This window comes from Caloenas nicobarica, chromosome 2, assembly GCF_036013445.1.
Source record: "Caloenas nicobarica isolate bCalNic1 chromosome 2, bCalNic1.hap1, whole genome shotgun sequence".
Taxonomy (NCBI): Eukaryota; Metazoa; Chordata; class Aves; order Columbiformes; family Columbidae; genus Caloenas; species Caloenas nicobarica.
Genome location: NC_088246.1, coordinates 70,448,541 through 70,470,539, shown reverse-complemented (window position 1 = coordinate 70,470,539; position 21,999 = coordinate 70,448,541). Strand labels below are relative to the sequence as shown.

The 21,999-nt window shown below is 46.1% G+C and overlaps 1 protein-coding gene across 4 annotated transcripts in view; it reads right to left on the bottom strand.

Annotated features, from left to right (window-relative positions):
* JARID2 (jumonji and AT-rich interaction domain containing 2) overlaps nucleotides 1–19,728 on the bottom strand; it is a 231,367-nt gene extending 211,639 nt beyond the window's left edge. For 2 of the 4 annotated variants that reach the window (XM_065630000.1, XM_065630001.1), the window contains exon 1: nucleotides 18,471–19,050. In XM_065630000.1, coding sequence (XP_065486072.1) covers nucleotides 18,471–18,515 — 45 coding nt within the window. In that variant the 5' untranslated portion in view covers nucleotides 18,516–19,050. Of the gene's footprint in view, nucleotides 1–18,470; nucleotides 19,051–19,662 lie in introns of those variants that run through there. The other 2 variants (XM_065629999.1, XM_065630002.1) reach the window with 2 other exon arrangements.
* Between the last annotated feature and the right edge of the window lie 2,271 nt (nucleotides 19,729–21,999).

Here is a 21,999-nt window from a genome sequence, read left to right as displayed (position 1 = left end):
CTTATTAGGGTCCCCAGCAGCACAGAGGCCTCACTCTCGCTTGACTTTGGGCCACTCCATGCGAGGACAGGGTGTGGGAGCAACCTGCACAGGGGGAAACAGCCACAGCATAGGCACAAACCTCATCTCCTGGTGCTCCAGCACCCGTTTTCTGCCCGAGAGGATTCCCCGTGTCATGCACAAGCATGTTTCCACCGCTGCAGGATTAGCACAGCAAGCCATCCACCACACTGCGTGCACACTGAAAACAGCAGCTTCCTAACTCATCCTCACAGGTGCAGCCACCACCAAAGGCTGCTCTTAACTGCACCGTGCCCCAAACAAGCACACGCTCAGACACTTTAATTCCATCCATGCAAAACCAAACAACTGCACCGTGACACAGAGCAGGGCTCTACTGTTATAAAATGGACCGATCTTCCACCAAGGAGGTTTTGACTGTTTTTTTAAAACCACGTACCTCAAAAGCACTCAAACCATTTCCATCTCCGTCAAGATAAAGCTGCAGTTTCATCAGCTGCAGTTTCCAGCCCGCTGTCTTTCTTCCCACAATTTATAGACCGGAGGGACAGACCAAGCACTGATGGCTCAGCTGCTCCAGCTCCTGCCTAAGAGCTTGCTGCCACTATACCCCGCTCAGCACCCTCAAAGCTGCTGTCCCACACCATTTCCAGCCCTGCAGCAAACAACAAATAATGCAATAGCAATACAGACTCCAAGGGAAATAAATGGTAGTGCTTACAGCGACTGTAAATGCGGTGTGGGGAAGGGAGGGACGGAGGGCACTGCCTGCAGGGGGGGATTTCTTTTGGCTGCTGCTGCTTTTCTAGCTACAAAGCACTGGCAAAGGGAGCCCTGCAAGCAACTTGCTCCCTGGAACAGCACAAAAAGAGGAGGTTGGTCGCATTTTGAGCCTGAGCCTACAGATAACAGAAGCCACGAGAGCAGCAACAAGCACGGGGAGGAGGCAAATCCTTCCCTCACATCTGCTAGGTTACAGCAATTCATGTGCCTTGGTGAAACAGCAAGGCTGGAAATGAAGCTGAACGCCCTGCCTTCCCACTTCACCCGGCAGGACTCGAGAACTCTCTTCACATACCATGCCTGGAAAAAAAACGCTGTTTTGGTGACAGGCCAATGGTTTAGCCAACAAACATGGATACTACCAGTCGTGCACGCAGCTTAAACATCGTTTGCTCTAGCACAGGAATCTGCCTGCATTGTGGCAGAAGAGCTTAAGTGAGAATACCGCTTTGCCGAGCCGTAATGACCAGCCAGAATAAATCTCATAGTCTAAAATGTATACAACTGTGCCTAAACTATCCTACACTCATGTTGTTCAGCTCGCCCCACAGATGCCCGGCACATACCAGCAGCAAGCAGGCTTCCACACAGGCATGCCTCCCTACAAACCAAACTCGTCCCCCCCAGTGACAATATATTTCCCAACCAAGGAAAGCCAAGGCTGCCTGAACATTTCAGCAGCAGCCTACCCTGACACCATTTAGCTCATTTCATTTCCAAAATGAAAAAAAAGACAGGTCTCCAAAATACAGACAAATCCCCACTTGCCCATTCTTACATTCAGTTTGCATAACAGATCACTCTACAGCATTAGCGAAATTCCACACTGCAAGCACATTTAATAAAATCATAGTGACGATGGCTTAAACAGCGCATTAGTTAAAATTCCTGCAACGCCTGTTATCGGCGGAGTTACATGATGCGGGGAAGGGTGACGTGCCCTGATGAAACCTCACGCACGCAGCCAACAGACTGCAACAAAGACTGGAAGCTCATATGAACACTCCCACAGGAAAAAAAAAAAAAAAAAGAGACAATTTCAGAGCTGAACCCCCTGCTTCTTCCCTTCCGAAAGCCAGTCTGACATCATGTAAGCAAAAGCCCTACTCCATGTTACATTGCTGGAGCCCCAAGAAAAGGAAAGGAGAATTGGTAGAGGCACCGTTTGCTCAGCCCCACCACGGAGGCATGCTTTGCATTCTTAAGCAGCACCCTCTGAAACCAATCATCGTCACTCTCTAATTGGCTGGAAGGAACCTCCTTCAAGCCTTGACAGCCAAAAGAAGTACCCTGACTCCTGGTGACCATAGGAGACTGTTAGCACAACTCCTCCAGTTGAGTGGCTAAGGGGGGGGGAGCGGGGGGAGGAAATCTGCATTAAAGCTGTGCCATTATTTAATTGTGACGGCTTAGGATAATCAAAGTACTAGCAAAAAAAGATGCACGAGACGGGAGGAGTGCTAAATTACTCACAACCGAGGCAGGTACAGCGCAGTAATTCAGACACACACATTTACATGAGTCAGGACAAACGCTGCTAGAAGAGAGGACTAAATTGAAGAGGATCCTTAAACTGTATTACTCCTAAAATATTTTGCTCTAAGGCAAAACACGCACCATGTATTTTAAAGCATTAAGACACTAATTCTGTAAACAATAATGCCTCCAGCATGCACACCGCGCGCTGGAATGGATTCCTCAACTTGGCCTCATCACTTATGCATCTGATGAAACAAACACTGACAGCTTTTTTGCATTTGTAAAGGCCCCACAGCAGCTGTGGTGATCCCACCATAGAGCAATGAATTAAGCCTGAAACCCAGCTGGGTCTGCACAGAAGCCTTTTTTGCACAATACAGCAAGACTATCATTGTTAACCTAGGCATTATTGTAGAATATTCTGCATTACATTAAGATGGAGATAGAGATGCCCTGGAAAATTAGCTCTAATAGGCAATTTATAACATTTAAAAATATGTATACCACATTGATTGCTAACTGACAATAGATTTCATAGTTCCATTTACACACAACTAGTGAATCAGGTAATTACAGAACATCACTGAAGTAGGAAACAAGGCAAAATTAAGAAATAATCCACATTAAAGTTCTAAAACATATGACAAGCTTCTATGAAATGAATGTACAAACAGCTAAAATTTAAAATAGCTATCAAAATTATCGATCTTGCAACCAGAAGGAATTTGAGACAGACTCTTAAAGGAAATGGAAGCATGCATGCTTTCACCTAATACCACTGCTAAGAGTTTCTTCTGGGACTAAAGAAAGCAGTTTAATGCATTGCATAGTAATATTTAGTCAGATATTTATTATATTATTTTTCCACTTTTCAAGTGCATAAATATGTACTGAAAAAAGAGTCAAGAATTACTTGAGAAAAGTAATTTAAAAGTAATTAATTGGAAAACAGTTCTCATGAACAGAATACGTTGGTTTAGAACAGAAACTCCATTATTCCATTGCATTTAACATATTTAAGAGAGGCTGGAGAAATCCAAATAAAGTTGTCTAATTTATAAAATAAACTATTCAGTTCATCTTGCTTAGTTAGTAAGAACAATTATTTAAGACTTAACCACAAAAACATGTATTTTTCCAGGAATGCTCCCAGACATGCGAAAAAATCAGCTAAGTTGTGTAAAACACCTAGAAGAATGCAAGGTGCTAACCCACTGACACGAAAACATTTTAAGCCTGTCCTCACAACTTCTCAATGTGAAGAAACCATTTCTCTGGGTACCGCAACAGAAATATACTTTCTGGTTTCAAGTAGTACATAGGCAGATATTGTGCATGGTTTGTCTTCCCCACGTCTCAGCAGAGAGCACCGATGAAGCAGGAGGAGGAAAACAAAGTCACAAGGAGCAACGTGGAAATAAGCAGCTAACTTGGAGGTACGAGTATGATTAGCAAGAAATAGCAAGACGAAAAGTATCTTCCATTTACCGTTTTTGAAACCCACGCATCTCTCCACAATGAAGAACTGACCTAGCCAGAGAAACTGAAGTCTTATTAAGAGAAACCAAAATTACAGGCAGAAACAAAAAAACCCACCTAATTCCTTTTATTTGTGGCATTGCCTCTGTTCACAGGCCTTTTCCATTTTCAGTAGGAGGAACTGAGGGGAAGGAAAGGGGAAGTAAGGGAGAGAGAGCGGAAGGTAAAAAGGGGAAAAAAAAAAGGTGGCGGGGTATTAGAGAGAAAATTAACTTCAGACTCTGTGCCACACTGGGCTAAAATGAAACTAAGATCAAATTGGCAGCTTTTGAATATACGGCCCTCCAAAGAAAAACTCTCAGCCCCATGACAGTTGAAGGAAATAAATGGACGACTCTGTACTGTTCAGAAAATCTTGTGTAATGAAGTTACAGTTGCATCATGGAGGATGACCAAAAAGCATAAATCAATGAGCAACCAACCTTGGATCATTTTTATCACAACAGTAATAGTCATCCAAAGGTAGGTTGTTTATTAAGCCCTAGTAATATTTGTGCTAGTCCTCCACACCAGAGTGTTAAACTGACGATAACAAGGAGACTCACTGTGCTGAGAGAAAACGTAGGCAGATACTTTTCAGAAGTGCCAATAAAGCAGCTTTTCAACGTAATCCAGGAAGAGCCAGACAAATGAATCTTCTACAGAAAGAACAGCAAGATTGCCGACCTTGCCAACACAGAAGAGCTGAGAAAGTTTACTTAAGATAGGCATTAGACAAGCCAGGCACTGGAAAATATCATTACACTTTGCTCCAGAGAACCGTGTCATGCTGCGGCATGAACCAAGTACGAAATACATGAATGCAAGAACAACTAAAGTTTTGTTACAGGTAGCCCTGAGAGCTGATACTTGCACCTTCGAGAACCTCAAGGTTGTGTCATTGTGGAAATATTCTTCGTTCTCTCCAGGGGCTTCCTGCATGAACAACCAACCAAACCAATTTGGAAAAAAAGGCAAGCCATGCAAATGACAGCAACCTGGGAGATGCAGATTTAAAACCCCATTTCTGACAGTTTTATACTCTCTTATCTATGACAGGATTAGGAGCCCTGATAACCTGTCCGCTATAACCGAGATTTCCCTTACTAGATGTTTTCCTGGTTTTACAAGCTGAACGGTAGGTCAGTCAGCCAGTCTTAGAATCGTTCTTACAGTCTTTTGTCTCAAATAATGCCAGTGATTCAATCTTCTTTCTTACAAGCTTAAAAATGTATAAGATACTACTTCTTGTTTAAAGAGTTGCCTCAAGAGATCACCTATTATTTTGTTATTTTCCTTAACTAGATCATTTTATGCATGGGCTTAACATTATTCGTCGGTGTTGAAATTAAACTATGTTTAAACTCCATCAGATCAACTGCAGATCTTTGCTTTTATTGCAGAAGGTGATCTAATCACTGAGAAAGTCTAGTGGATTGGAAATTTGGAAACCAGCTGGAACTATTTCAGTGGCATTCTTCCACTGGGTAACGTGTTTTCAAAGCTGAAATGTTATACGCTATGTTGCTTCAGCTTTGTAGCATATGGGTTCCTGATTAAAATACTGGGTGGGAAAAAAAGACCTGGAGATTTGGAGAGCATGGAATAAAGGAAGAAGTGGTGCAAAAGTATGAAGCCCAGATGTGATTTACTGCTCCGTGGGAATAGAAGGTGATATATCATCTATGCAGAGGATAGTTGAGAGCAAATTTCAGAACACCTTCAAAAGCACACCTGAACAGACATCTTCAAAGTCTTCTTCCAAAGACAACAGCGCGGTGTGCTGATGTATATTCCTCCATTGCAAAAGATGAAGCAGCACTTCCCTCCTATACTACCATGCCTGTCAGCCAAGCTGTAGCTAACCTTCTGAGGGCACGACCACAACATTCTGCTGAGGGAGAACATTAAGGTAAAAGCAGCAAAAAGTATTGCTGAGATGGCTAACAACAAGGACAGTGGTAGGACCTAACTGGGAACTCAGGGCAAGCCATTCTCCACATGAGCAGGACTCCAACCACAGATACATCTCCTGGCCATTTTTCTCACACAATCCTAACCTTGGTTTCACAAACCGTGCTGGAGGGCAGGTTAGCTCTCCGGAGCCGAGCACACTCCCGCTTCCCTGACAAAGTCCCAGATGCAGCCGCAGTCACTATTGGAGCGTGCAGGCGATAAAATGACAGCCAAAGCACCTCCAAAAAGAGCTTGTGTGAAGCAGATGGATTCTGCAGAGCTCAGAACCAGGTAATCCCACAGTCAGCACCACACATCTACTCGACGCTACACACAGTGAGCAGGGACACTAAAAGGATAGAAAAACAGAAGCAAAGGCATATCCAGAAAAAAAAACTTCCCAAAAGCTAAAAAGCTTCTGACCGCTTCGCCAGGGAATCCCTGTGGTCAACTCAAGACTATTCCCAAAGGGAAAGCAGGACACACATGGACAGGTGTGCATGCAGGAATGCTGCTCCTGTTCCCATCTGGGCCAGGAGGCCGAGCCCAGCACGAATGGCCTCAACAGCCATCAGACATGGGGTTATAATGCAATATGGGCTGTCTGTAAGGGGAGAAAACAGACTCCTCCCTGGCAGGATCTGAGGAAAGTTGGTGGGGGAAAAATAAAAAATAAATAAATTTTTTTTTTAAAAGTTTATCCCTTCCCTCTCCTCCATCCAAATTAGTGAACCAGTAATTTCCAAAATGCCCACAGGGAGTTAATTTTGCTGCATCCTTGACTGCAAGAGTAACAGACATAAAATGACACCACTAAAGGAAAAGGAATCAACAAGAATATAAGAAAAGATGCTTGTGAGGGGAAAATACATAATTAACTACATCATAAACACATTTCATTCCTCTGCATGATACACTACCAGCTTTCACAGGAGCCAGATGAAGCAGTATTATAATGAAATACTAAGTATGATATAAAGAAAGTATGTTACCCAGAAGACTTTAAGAGATCATACTTTTCTTAAGATACTTATGCTGAAAATTGTATTCATGTTCTCCAAAGCAACAGGGCCCAGGTATCATCTGACCACCTTTAGTTATTTTGGAAGGTCATACTCAAATGGAGACTGCAAAGATCCTTGTAATAATGGAAGCTGTGCACTGTTTTTTATGACTGGCCACTTGTGTCATATAATGCCGCTCTTGACTGAAAAAGCATGAATATTCATGGTCTATAAATAAAAGCCTTTAATGTATGTGAATTATGAAATTAGCTATTCCTGAATGCTCACATCAGCAGGATTCCATCTCCCAAAAGTTCATAAAAGGCCTGTAAAAACGGATGAGTAGGGCCACGTTCTACTTTTCCTCCACAGTATTTGCACATTAACAGTTTGCTGAGCCTTGCATAAATACACAGCCAGTATTTTCTATAACCAACACTCAATTCTGCATGCAGGCTTGAGATACAAGCAGCAACAGTGCAATCCCTCCCCTTCTGAAGTATTTCCTGTGGACCTGCCTCCAAAATGAGCAGCAGGAACCTTTCTGCATCTCTCTCCCCTTGGCCTTCAGAAAAAGATAAAAATACTGTGACAATAATTTGTTTTGTTTTCTTGCAAAGAGATGCCAACAGCTTTATAAGAGCTAATTTCCTCAGACAGAGACGACGTGGATAGAGGTCCCCAACTGGAGAAATACACTGAAATGAAAGATAAAAGCGTGGGACTAGAAGACAAGAGGGTAGGGAAGGGGAAGCGAACTATAAAAAAATGCCAGTACTATGCACACATGCACAGTATCATGAAGATAAGAGTACGGAAATAGTTATTACATTTAAATAAAATATTAAGACACTGGAAAAGCAAAAGCAAACAGTTTAGAAAAGAAAACAGGCAGGACTACATCTCGTAAAGCCATTAAATCCATTAAATGGCTATCACCCTCTTAGAAAACTACCATTCCTGCCTGCAAATACTTGCGCACACTCTTGCACAGGAATGGCAAAATCTCAAGCCCTGAAAAGCACTTCGCCATGTGCTTAACTCGCAAGCTCCAAGTGCTTCAACTGACGTCAGTAAGAGTGTTCATACATTTGAGACGGGCACGTGCTCCTTGCTGGGTTGAAACTGAGGGTGCTGTTCCACATGCCTTTTTAATCCACAGACGTCCTTGTGACACTAAAAAGTCTTTGCAGGCCTTCACTGAAACCAGATGATGAAGTAGAGGAAGAAAGGAGAGCACTGGCATAACAACTTTTTAAGCCAGATAATTTCTGTGATCCTATTTCATATGTAGCTCTGTAGTTGTACTGATGTGGCCAACGCAGTTTACCACAAAGAAAAGATCAGTAGGGTGACCAGTGCCAGCTTCAATGGTGAAAAAAAGGCATGTGACATCACATCCTGATGTTCCTATAATTAAAGGAAACCTTGGGGTTTTTTTGCAGCTTCTTGATTTGACATAGTTTGGCCTTCTCACAGTACTTGGAACCTGGGGCAAAAATACATCAGCACTTCAGTTCGCTTGCACATTCAATAGATGCGGGTAGTTTTAACAAGAGAAGCTATCTGAATTTAATCTTCAGCAGGACAAGATAAACCAAATAAAGAGATGGGAAATTTCTGCAGGAGTTCCCTTCTGTAAGCAGGCAGTTGTTGTAGAAAGTGGAATGTTACACTGGCTTCACTTCCATGATGGAGCTCTTGTATCATGGGGTTTAGCAGTGGAACTCAGCTTCCAGTAGCAAGCTATCTTAATTTTATTTTCTTCTTTTTTTCTTCACTTGTTTTAAGTTTAAAATTGTTCAAATCCTGTCTAAGTAAACATAACACATAACGACAGTAATAAATTTTTAATCCTACCATATTTTAGCACTTTGGAAATGATTATGGCACTGCCACGACCACAGGCACAAACATCTCCAGATTCATTTTCATCTGCGTGGCCTAACTTTGTTTCAACCTTATTTAATATTCAGTATGTTTCCAGCAGTAGGACAGTACAGCAAAATCCATGCCCGAACAATCCTTAGAACAGACAAGGACAGCTAATTTTGTTTACTAGGAAATAAAACATATACCTTGTCTCCTACTTAGTCATAATTTCACAGCCCATTTAAGCTCACACTATTGCTACCCCCTCCCTTGCCACTTCATTTTGTGTCCCTGCAACACCTTCACCAGAACAAGTACTTTTACAGCTACATCACAAGCTGCAATATTAAACAAATCCAAATTAAAAATCAAACATATTTTGTCAGCTCAGTTTTAACCTGGAAAGTCCCCCATCTGCAGCGGGAACCATCACCTGGCACACATGTTGGCCAACAGAAGAGAGGGGGAACGGGCAGCCAAAGGCAGGCTAAATCACTTCTTTCAGTGCACTGCAAGCCTAAGGTGGTCAGAAAAAGATGGCATTAGGCAGCTTACTGGTCTCCACATTCACAAATTTCTTACCGAAGGCAAAATGCAAAAGCTACACACAGGACATTTCCACCACGGACAGGAAGAAGGGGACAGCAAAAGAGGACACTGTCTCTCGACAGCTACTTCTTATTTTTGTAGCTTTTATTGGTTCAAGGCACCACAGACAGACTTGAAAAAAGCTGGCTTCAAAACTATTTGCCATTAGGACAGCCATTGTTTCTTGCAAGTTATAAATAATTCACAAGTTACAGTTACTGTAACATGCTGTAACTCCAGCTTTTAAGTAACACGAAGCTTCTTGTCTTACAAAGTGATATTACCATGTCCCCATTATATGTTGAATAACTAGAACAAAAAAATTAACATTGGTAAAAGCTTTTCAAACTTAATGACCTCAGTAGCAGGATGACTATCTCCTTACAATCTTGCTCGGGGTAGTACAGCTTTTAATAAATGATTAGAGGAAATACTGCTCCAACACATTAACTTCTGCTTTATATCCAAAACCGAAAGGGATGTTCCCTGGTCTCAGAAAGCCAATCTGCATGATGGCAATAGGCCATCAGAATTTTCATCATTATTACTATGCTTCAGAAGGGGGGAGTGGAGAGTGACTATTAATCAGAAAATCACATCTCCGGCATCCACCTAGGTCATCCTTCTATGAAAAACACATCGAGGCCGGTCATTCAGAAAATCACCCAAAAAGGAACCACGTACACCACCAGCTTAGTTATCAGTCAACTTTACAAACAATAACAGAAAACTTTCTTTTTGCTTGGCTTTGAGTTTTGTAAACTCAAAGTCTGGACCAAGTTTTGTAGGGCTGACACTAAAGCAGAAGCTGTTCTATTTTTTTTCAGCTCGAGTTAAGAAGTTAATTGATCTGGCATACGTGCAGGGTTGGAAATTTGTATTATGGGGTTTTTAGCATGCACGCTGCAGCTGAGAGATTTGGCTTACAGCTTTGACGTACTAAAAAGAACTCTGTGGGACAAACTGCTGAAAATAATATCCATGAAATAAAAAAGGCGAGAAAGAAGGAAACACATCCCTTCTCTAAGTCACTCTTAGTCTGCCTAATAGGCACCTTATAAAAAGAAAAAAACTATAAACATATGGTGGTAGCCTGCAGCAACTTAGAACTCTAAATGCAATTTCTAGACTATGTACTTTCTGGGCATAAAGATTCCCAGATTTAAAATAGCATAGAAAATTATACGCTAAATATAACAACTAATAAAAATAATGATAGGCATCTCAAAGAGTGAGACACTGGACAGACCTTGTCCAAGACTTATGGTTCTGTCCTCAAAAAACATTTGTACATCACAATTCGCTTGACTTGCACGCTTTCATTTTCAAATTTCTCTTTGTATTTCTTAAAGATGCAGGCCATTCTCAAACATAACTAGAAAATTGTTATTAGCTGTTTGAATGGAGTTGTCAGGGCACAGGGGAAACTGAATTCCTGTCACTGAGTAGCCTCAAAAGCTTGCTGTCTTGGTTGGACTCCCCAAAATGCAGCATGACTAGCAGGATGCCTAGCGTGAGGCTAAAGTTTACCCAAAGCAGTAGCAGATTTTTAATCCAGAAGAAAATAAAGCACAATCCTCAAAGTCCTTCCCTTAACATACAAATGTGGGAAAGGGCAGAGAATACTGTCCTGTTCTTGTGGGCAGAGAAGGAAAAAAACATCAAGTCAAAACGCCAGTACACAACATTGTCCAGAAACATTGGGGAACATCCATCTCTACTCACTCACATAAATCTGCTTTAAAAATAGGCACATAGCTGATTTCCATATGTATGTAGTTGAAAGAGCCAAAAATTTCTCAAAATTCATTCCCATCATTCTTAATTTAAAAGCACGCATTACTTCAACACTAATCTGCAAGCAAAGCTAAAAATGAATTGCTTGTAATATATAGTTATCCTAACTTGGCTCAGACAACACAGTACCAAAGTGCAAAACAAAGATTAGTAGATTAAGTCAGAATGAGCTCCCATGGTTTATTTTTGAACTTTATAAATATCGTTAGCCAGTCATCATAGTGTGCATGTGCCAAAACACGCTAATCTCCTGCAACCATCACGCCATCCAAAAGATGTCAGACCAGCAAGGCAAGCTCAAAGAACTGAAAGCATAACGCACAGACACGAATGCCACAAACCCTTTTGGAGCAGGGCAGCAGGCCACAGTTTTTAAACTATTATTTGCATTTCTTCTAGCCTTTAGGAAATAACAACAATATAGTAACAGCCACAGATCCAAAGCCTTTTTTTTGCAGAACAAACCAAGGGAAAAACCTGTCAGAAAAGACTGCAAGAACCCAAGTTGGATAGACCAAGCAGATCACACACGACAGAAGACAGACATTTAGAAAGAATTAAGTCATGCCCCTCAAGTGATGCAATTATAAAAACTCTTCTGGGGGCATCATCACATTTTTGCTAAACTGATTTCAGCAGTGTCAAAATGCCTGACTGCAACTGTAGAAATCCTACAGGCAACAAACCAAACCTGACCAGAAACGACTCTTGTTCCACAGGTCTGACCAAGATGCAGAAAGTGTAAGGAGACCTTAGTACAGGTTTCTCACTTTGCTTTCAATGCATTTTTTAAATCACACAATCAAATTCTTATGCCTGATTAAAGGAGGCTTCTTTCCCGTAGGTAAAAATACAAGATATGGTTTATGACACTTCAGTCCAGGTTGAGACATTTGTTGCAGAAATGCTGAAGCGGTTTCGGATGCTGTCCTTTCCTACATGAACCTGTGGAACGACGATTTCCACCTGAGTGTTTTTTCCCTTGCTTCGGTGCTCAGCCAAGCTGGTCACTCGAACAGCTTCCTGCAGCAGCATAAATTAAGCCGATAAATTCTGCACGGGAGCAGATGGGGTACACTCACACCATCCGTCTGCTTGCAGTGCCAGGAGCCGTCATCTCTAGCCGAGAGCCTGGAGACGTGAAGTGTGGAGATGCTCTCAGCCACCCCTCGGCTTTGCCACTGATGGTGGCCACACTTGCGGTGCAAGTCGAAGAGCAGCACATTACAACTTTGGACCCTTAATCTGGTTAAGGAAGCGACAGACAAACAGCACATGTGGAAGGGAAGAGGGCTAGTGTATTTTCAAACAAGCCCTCACTGCTATAATTAAAGGGTTTATTCCTTTCCCACAGCCCACCACTGGAAATACCAGGCCACTGCCAGATTACTGCAGGAACAACATCAGAACAGGATGTCATTACACGAGGGAAAGTGTGAAACCCGAGCGAGTGAAACGGCAAATGATTTTAAACCTTTTACCTGCTGATTCATTGAGAAAACGTTTTTGTGACCAACTGAAATAAACTCACGCCTACAAATTAAAACCAAGAGTTCCCAAATAAAACCTGCCCATTAAAAACCAAGAAGGATCACATTCAATATTCCCAGTAGTAATGAGCCAGCAAAACAACCCATCAAAGATCTAAGAGAACACCAAATACATTTTGGCAAGCATATTATTTCCTGTATCTGAATTGCTGCGCCAAGTACTCCTCACACACTAGACCTGAATTTTACAAGCGATTTGCAGCTTTTAAGTTTCCTGGTGGCTTCCTACCACTTAAAAATGCTTTAAATAAAAAATGGTAGTAAATATAAAAAGTGTATGCATACCATACCCCATCATTTACTTGGACATTAAACTCAGGTGTGTTTTACCCGTTTCTCTGAAGTCATAACAGGTTAAGGGGCTCTGTATTGAAGGTGAAGAGCTAGATCATAAAAACTGTCAACTGAAGTTCTGGCCCATCGCATAGGGACATTTAGGGCCATGAGCATCAGGAAACATTTCAGGGAAGTTCAGGTTTGGCAACACTGAAGTTTGCATTATTAGACTTGAAAGTTAATGTCTCGTTAATCTTACACAGAGGCAGTCAAATCCATCAGCGCTATTGTTTTCAGACTGTCTGCCCACTAAGGCAAACAATGCATCATTTACACTTGGTTTACATTTATAGTTGGGAAGAAAGCCATGCAAAGGACTAGGGGGAAAAAACAATGTTTTAAATGCAAATTTGGATTTCGCAGCAATGCATGTATTCCTCTGCAAATTCCACATCTGCTACATCACACAAAAGCTGGGTTCTTATAATAAAAAAAATAATAAACGTGTCTCTGCTTTTCCTTTCCCTACTTTAAAATTACCTTTAAGCCTCCCTTTCACTTGAGTGCTGCAAACTGGAAACTTTAGAAATGAAAGCAGCTGGTGCTTCCCCTCCCTCCTGAAATTCAAGTTGATTGAATTCAGTCCTTATACAATGTAAGTGGCCAAAACCAACCCTCAAAAACACTGCCCTCCTCCTCGAGAACCTTCAGTTACATTCAAACCAGGAAATATCTGTAATGTGTATAAACAAAATATAAATTTTAAACCTGGAGTCTCTTTAGCTTCAGGCTCTGAGATTTAAAAATTGACCTACTTTATGCAATACTCCCACAGCTGAGTCATCACAGTATCAACTGGTCGCTATCAGCTGGAGGCTATGATCATCACTCAAAAAAACCCCAAGTATCCATAGTGAAATGCATCTTTTGATTATTATTATGTTAAAAATGTACTGTAAATCTAACAGTCCAGACCATAACTGGGGAGGGGAAAAAATCTTGAAGTTGAAACCACATAAAGTAATTCCTGTATAGCAGATGCTGTGCATCGTAGCAAGAGCCTGTAAGCTACAGACAGAGTACTGGACGAGGCTGCAGAAATACAGATTAGTTCCATCTCTGCACTGTTACAGTACGTAGCTTCAGGCAAGTAATTTAGACTTCTTTCTGTTTCATCAAATAATAAAATGGAGGGAATGCTACTGCGTTACAGAATCAGCTGACGTTTATACCACATTTTAGCATATGCATAACATTAGCTGTTATTTTACATCTACAGAAAAGGAAGGGGTAATATATTTTTAATACTGGCTTAGTAGGCCTCATAAGAAAAGCTGAAACTGCTTAATGAACACTAGAAACTCTTCACAGGGGCCTTGATTTCTTACAATTCACTCTGGGCAGCATCTTACACAGACTTGTCGCTCACAGTCCACCAGAGCAAGTAGGAGTCTCAGGGCAAAGCATTTGTTGAAAGCAAAAAGTAAATATATATTAAAAAAAAAAAAAAGGCTTTTAATTACTAGTTTCTAGTTAGGCACCATCCTCTAGCCACTTACAACATAATGTTGTAGTCTCAACAGACCAGAAGGTTAATAAAAGGAACCCAAACTTGGATCTGAAGTGCAGCTAGCATCCTTACACCATTAACTGAAATTACATATATGGGGGGGGGAAAAAAAAAAAAGTTGAGCTATGAGTCCAGCTATGCTGCTGGAATTTTTACTGCAAGTCTGAAAAAGACGCAGCACAAGGAAGCTCCAGAAGGTTATTTGAAATAAGACGCAATGTACACTGACTACTACCTCTGCAGCCACCGGTGTATTTAGATTATTTCTTGTAGGAAGTGGTCAGACTTCAAGGACGCTGTCAGTCATGGGGCTGGGAAGTGAGGGAACTCCTACATAACACAAAGCAGGGCAGGGGGTTCAGGCTGAAGCCCCTGGGTGCCCAGGGCCAGGCTCCTGCACGCAAATATCCCTTACGCAGGAGAGGGTGGTGCTGCATGGTCATCATCCCTGCAAAAAACTCCCTGAGCCTGCTTGAAGCATGCCCAAGTAGAGAGTATTGTTTCAAAGGCTGCAGCACTCACAGGAGCTCTCCTCAGATGCCTGCAGCATGCTAATCCTGGACAGCCTGTGTCGGCCGTCTGTCTGAGGGGCTTACCAGGCCGTCCGTAGGTGAAGCGTGTCACCTCATGGCAGACTACAGCACTTTTACCTCTGCAAGGGCAAGGAAACAAATCACACGAGGCGACAGTAGTGACATTACTCCTTAATTATATTTTGCCATCTGCTACAGTGTCAGAACTGTGCAAGTATTTAAAGATAGTAATCCAGGTCTGATACTCCGAGAACTAAACCAGCAAGAACAGAGGACTTGCTATTCGGCATCACAAAAACAGACAAAAATGCACCTGTGAAATTACACTTAAGACTTCAAAGCTTTTAATTTAAGAACCTTTTATTCCAAGCGCATACTGAATACAGTCTGGCTTCTCGGCTGATGCTTTACAAAGCTGTCAGTTTTCTGAGGCTTGAGCCAAAAGGCAATATTTGATATGTAAAGATGTTTGAGAAGGAGGAGGGTAAAGTGAGAAGAAAGATTTGTATGAGTCAGCCATAGTTCTTTTAAAAATGAAGTGATAGCATTTTCAAAGCACAGAAAAAGATACATAGACAGATTTCCTCATTCCTGGGTTATCAGACACAAAAGATAACGCTCTCAAAAGTTTAAGAGAACTTTTAATTATGACCACGATGGTAACCTGCACCACGCAGGCTTTACTCCATTGTTCTCATCACCTTTTTGTTTCCAGAATTCATTTCACCATTGCCGAAAAGAAGTAGCAGCAGCCTAAAAACGCTCTGCTCCCGATACGACAACCCGCAGCGATGTGAGGAACGGGGCCACCGAAGCGGCGCTCGGTGCCTGTGCAGGGGGGGTGCACTCGGCCGGACCCCTCGCTCCTCACGGCGGGACATCACCCCAGGGGCTGGGAGCACCACGGCCCGGGCAGCAGGGCCCGACACTCGGGGCGGGCCATTGTTCCGCTGAAGCGGGGCAGCGAGGCCAGCGGCCGACCCGCCGCGCCACGGCCCGGGGAGGTGAGGCCTGCCTCAGCCAGCCTTCCACGCCGCCTCTCCCGGGCCACCTGCGGCGGTGCCCGGGCCGGAGACCCATGGGGCCGAGCCTGACAGGACGAGGGGGAGTTAAACATCCCCCTACGCGGGGCGAGCAGCCGCCGCGGAGGCCGGGACGCGGTTGCGGCCTCGACCCGGGGAGGCCGGTGGTCACACCTGCAGCCGCACAGGCGGACAACAAAAGGCCCGGCTGGCACCGGCGAGGAGGAGGAGGCAGCGCCGGGCGCCGCGGCCCGGCGTGCTCTGCCGCAGCGCCCGGGGGTCGCGGGCAGCAGGAAACGCGCCACGCGTGTCGCCACGCTGCGTCCCCACGCCGCCGCCCCCGCGGGAGGACGTGACCGCCCCCCCCCTCCACGCGGGACGGGGGTTGGCCAACCTCCCACCCCAAAACCGGCAGGGCCGGGCCGGGCCGGGCCGGGCGGCCCCGCACCTGCTCACCTGGCCCGGGGCCGGGCAGCGCCGCCCCCTCCCCCGCAGCGCCTCCGAACCGCTGCCCCGGGGCCTCCCCCCGCCCCGCCCCGGCTCGCTCTGACGTCACGCCAGGCGCGGGGGGGGGCGCGAGGAGTGCGGGGGGGGGGACGGGGACTAAGGCGACGAAGATTCCACGGCGCGCAGGCCCTTCCCTTTGTGACGTCACGGGAGCAGGGCGAACCTGGCCGGGCGGCGGCGTGGCCGGCGGCCCGCGGGCTCCCGTCACAGCCCCGGCAACCTGTTGCTGCCGCCAGCGCGCCCCGCCGCCGCCTGCGCCCCCGCCCCCTGCCAAAAATAAAAAGGGTGGGGGGGGCGGGAAAGCAAAAGGGTTGGAGGGTATTAAAAAAAAAAAAAAAAAAAAAGGCGACGCCGCGAAGTTGCAACCGGGGAGCACCACGGCACATCCTCCGCCCCCGCCACGCTCCCCCGTGCCTCCTACCTTCCCCCGGGGCGCTGGGCCGGCGGCAGCCGCGCTCACCCCCTGCCCGGCGGTGCGGGAGCGCCGCCGCATTGTTCACCCCCGCCAGCCTGGGGCGGCCGCGGGAGCAGCGGTTTGGGGCGATCTCCCCACACACACAGTCTTCCCCCCCCCCCCCCTTAATTATTAACACCGTGGTTTCCTCCACCCCCCCGCCCCGCTTTTGTCTGCCTGCCTGGGAAACGTGGACGCCTCGCGTGTTTCGCCAGACTTTCCACCCGCCGTTCCCGTTTCGATCCAATACTTTAAACTCGCCGGCCCCGGGCTCCCCGCTCCTCTGCAATGCGGATGTATTTTAATTTGGAAATTTCATGGAGGGGGGGAAGAGGGGGGCCTTAGCTCCGAAATACCGCGCAGCACCCCCCCGCCCCGGCCCCGGGCTGCCTTTCAGCGGGGCGGGCAATCGATAGCGGCAGTCAGCTGGAGTCAACTGCAGTTTTTACCGAATCTATAGAATAGCGAGGGAAAGTGTCCCGAAGGTCACCCTCCCTGCCAAGAAACACCCTCCGCTGAAAAAAAAAAAAATCGGCACGAACGACAGGCACGACATAAACTACAACTTTTAAAGCCTCGCATCAAACCCACCCCAAAGCAAGGATTTATATCCCCCCCAACGAATAATTTTTTTTTTTTTTTAAACATGCAGATAAAAATGGTATTTCGCTCTGCTGCGTATTTGGCTAATCCCCTCAGTTTTTCCGAACGTAAAGAAAAAACTCCCCTATGCCAATCAAAACGTAACTAGAGCACGAACAAAAATCCAACTATCCATCCACATTTATATGTTTAAAGGATTAGACAATTACGAGGGATTGGTTAAGCGGCTGAATAAAGAGAGGCAGACATACAGCCCGAGCTGCACTGGGTTAGCCCAAATTTTCGAGGCATGATAATGAATTATTCTCAAACTGCACCGAGCCATTTTTACCCCTGTTAATAAAGTCAACCCCCAGGAACGCGTTCCCCCGTATCGCTGGCTGGGTTTCTATCGCAAGGCAGGGAAGCAAAGGATCAGAGAGGGGAGCTGGGATGTGGTAGTGCGAGAAACGAGCTCGCCATAACCAGACACTCGGTTTCAACTTAAAGGGCTTTCAACAACCACCGCCGCCGCTTCACCAGACGGGAATACACGCACGCAGATCATTTTAAAAAAAGGAAAAAAAACCCCATCTTTTCGCATGCGATAACGCGATATTAATAAAACCGCTTGAAAATGCAGTTTCGTGACATTACCGTGGCAGCCCCCCGAGCTCCCCGCCTTTCATCTAAAACTAGATTATGATTGTGTCATTTGAGGTCAATACATTTATTCACTGGAGGAATCGCTACACAAATCTGGTTTTATAACCAAACTGGATAGAAGGTTCCCCCGTTAAAAGGGGCCTCTGGAACTCCCTCACCACACCACAGAAAAATAAAATTCAGTACCACATTTGTTTCGAAAGCCTTATAGCTGCAGGATTAGCTATAAACTTGACATTCACTGCCATTTCCTAAAACTGGGAGTCAAACGATATATGTTATGACCACTTACGTATTTCTTTTGAATTATATTCCTCTTGGGTCTTTCTTTGCTCATTCTGGTATCCAAATTCTGATTGCAAAAGGGGACAATTGCTTCATGAATTAAAGCCGCGACAATTTAAAAAAAAATACTGAAAAAATCCTTGGGGGAGGGGGTTGTTTGTAGTGGTTATCTTGTAATCCGACTTTCTTTCCTCACAATGTGATTCTCCTAGCAATAAATCCGAGAAATGGGGGACGAAAAAAAAAAAAAGAATGCGAAGGAAACAACAACAAAAATATCACTTTAGCGAAACATTATAATGGAAAAATTCCCCTTAAACACAAAAAAAACCGACGCCCTTGATATCCCCTTTTCTCTTTCTCAAGCCACCTAAGCGATCTGCAGGTCCTTAGCGTCAGAGCTGTAGTTACATCTTGGAGAAGGAAAGAGGGGCCGAAAAGCAGAAGATAAATAATGAAGACGCTGGAAGTCACGTTTGTGCCGCTGCAGCAGGGAAAGCGGCAGAGACAACTCCGGCAGCGGCGGCGGCGGCTCCGGCGGCAGCGGCGGCGGCGGCAGCGAGGGCTGCGCGCACCGTGTGTGTCTCCTCTCCTCCGGCTCCCCCCTCTAACCAATGAGAACAGCTCTCCGGCAGCAACTTTAAATGGACCTGGCTCCCTTTTTTTTTTTTTTTTTTTTTTTTTTTTTTAATATATATGTCTGCGTGCGTGTGTGCGCGCGTGTCTGTATATATATATATATACACACACACACGCGGGCACACGCACGCACACACATACATACATACACCGCTTAGGGCCTGCCCTGAACTCCCAACCGGGACAGCAGCCGCAACGCCCGGCCCCCCTCGCTGCGTTCAACGCATGCAACAGGCCTCGCTAAACACTTCGTGCGGGTCAAGCGTCACACGCTTCCCTTTGCCATCCCCCACCCCTCCTCCCCTTTCTTTTATTTTGGCATTTAAGTGTGGCCACCCTGCAGCCAACGTCGCCGCTCTCTGCGCCACAACCCGAGCGGGGAGTTTGGCGACGGTCCCTCACGGCGCAGCACGCTCGGCCGCCCTGCCCTGCCCCCCTCCCCGCCCCGCGGCAGCCTCTCTCCTCCCGTCTGCCCAGGGCCCTCCTTCCGCTCCCTCCCTGTGCCCGCCGCGCCTTCCCCCGCCACGGGCGTGCACCGGCGCCCGCCGCGCTCGCAGCACCTGGGCTCGCCGGCGGGGCTCCGCGCAGGGCCCGAGAATTGTCCTTGTTCGTGGGAAAAGTTGTAGTTCCCTCGCCACAAAATGGCGACAGCGGGGAACTACAACTCCCGGCGTGCCGGGCGCGCCCAACGCCGATTGGCTACTGCCCGAGGTTCCCCCCCCCCCCCCCTTTGCGGCGTTCGTCCTTTCCTCACCCCCCCCGCCCCGCGTTGGTTTCCCCCTCCTTGTCTCCCCCCCGCCCCGCCCCGGGGCTCTCGGTGGTAGGGACGGGGGGGTGGTGTGGGCTACCGGTGCGGAGGTGGCCGCGACGAGCCGGCCGCCGCTGCCGCCCGAGGGAGGGAACGGCACCGCACGGCACGACGCGGCAGAGCGGGGGAGGAGGGAGAGGGGGAAGTTTATGGGGAACCGCTGACAGGGAGCGGGGAGGCAGGCAGGCGCCGCGGGAGGCTGCCGGGAGAGCGCGGGGATTAATGTGTCTGGGTCGGGCCGGGGAAGCGGGCGGCGCGGCTGGGCCGCTCTGCCCGGTGTCAGCTCAGGACAGGCTGCCGGGCTGCGCTGTGCGGGGCCCGCTCGGTGTGTCTCAGAGGTATCCTGAGGTCGCGCCTCCGCCCCCATCCGAAAAGCCGCTGCCGCCGCGCCGGGGCTGCCCCGCGGGGCCGGGCCGGTGGTCCGGAGCGCCGGAGAATAAGCTTTTTGTGTGGACTTGGGCTTTTAAATGCCCGGCTGTGGCGGAGCTGGGGCACGCCGCGGGGAGCGGGGTCCCGGGGCTGGGGCAGCGCCGTCCTGCTGCACCCCTGCCCCTCTGAACCGGCAGGCGCTGTGTGGCGTCGATGCGAAATCCCGAAGTTCAAACACTTTTTTTTTTTTTTTAATTAAGTGAAAAAAAAAAAGGCAGGAAACTATTTGCGAAGTGGGAGGCGCGTCTTCAGAGAAAAACATAACAGTTCTTCAATTGTGGAGAAGATTATTCTGGGAGTTATTGAAAAAAACCTGAATGACAACGCAGTCATTGGTGCCAGCCAGCACAGGATAAAAAGGATCTAAAGCTCCTGGAGAGTGTCCAGAGGAGGGCCACGAAGTTGGTGAAGGGTTTGGAGGGGAAGTCGTATGAGGAGCATCTAAAGTCGCTGGGTTTGTCCAGCCTGGAGAAGAGGAGACTGAGGGGAGACCTCATGGGGCTGCAGCTGCCTCACAAGGGGAGCAGGAGGGGCAGGCGCTGAGCTCTTCTCTTTAGTGACCAGTGACAGAACCCGAGGGAATGGCAGGAAGATGTGCCAGGGGAGGTTTAGGTTGGACATGAGGAGAAGGTTCTTCCCCCAGAGGGTGGTGGACACTGGAACAGGCTCCCCAGGGAGGTGTCACGGCCCCAAGCCTGACAGTGTTCAAGAAGAGACTGGACAAGGCCTCAGACACACGGTGTGAACTGTGGGGTTGTCCTGTGCAGGGACAGGAGCTGGACTCGATGATCCTTGTGGGTCCCTTCCAACTCAGGACATTCTATGATTCTACGAGGTGAGATGCCTCTATGATAATGCATACTTTTATATAACACTTTAGGGACTTAACCCTGTCTTCCAGATGCAGTTTATATGTTCGCAACCCTTCTGCAGAGCATTACCTCTGCTCTGTAGGTAAGAAAGCTTTTGTGTAAGGATGTTGAGTGACTGTACTCAACGTGAGGAGAGCAGAAGACTCAGGACTCCGCAGAACCTCATTCACTGGTTCCTAGTCTTAACCATGAGGCCATCCTCACTTACATAGATAAGTGAGCATAGTGTTCTCCATTTACCTTAGAAATTGGATGCAAATCATATTCAAGACACTAAATTGAAAAAATTAATTTATGTCATAATTTCTTAGTCCTCCCTTCACTTCTTCATGTTTACTACTGGTTATTTTAGTCCTTGTTTACCCTAGTCTTGTTTAATAAAAAAAGTGATCTATGCTTGGTCTTATCCAACATTAAACTTTTATGGTGATACTACTTGTGATCAAGTTAATCTTTATAAGCCTTTTCTTTAGGCCTCTTGTAGGAAAAAAATATGCATTATTTCTAAGTGTAAGTCTGAAGAGGGGTTTTTGTTCATGTAAATTGGAAATATGCACATTTCTTGTAGGACTGTTTTAACTTGCTACCCTCATTTTTTCTAGAGGTGTTTATGTACCTTGAGGGTCTAGGACATACTTGGAAAAAAATACCTGTCTCAGGTTTTCTTCCGTTAATAATGATGAGTCTGTGACTCTCTCTCCAGGAGACATTTTGGAAAACCAGAAAAGACAAAGATAGTCATTCATGTATTTCTAAGTCAACAATTGAGCAAAAGGTTCTTGTAGGAA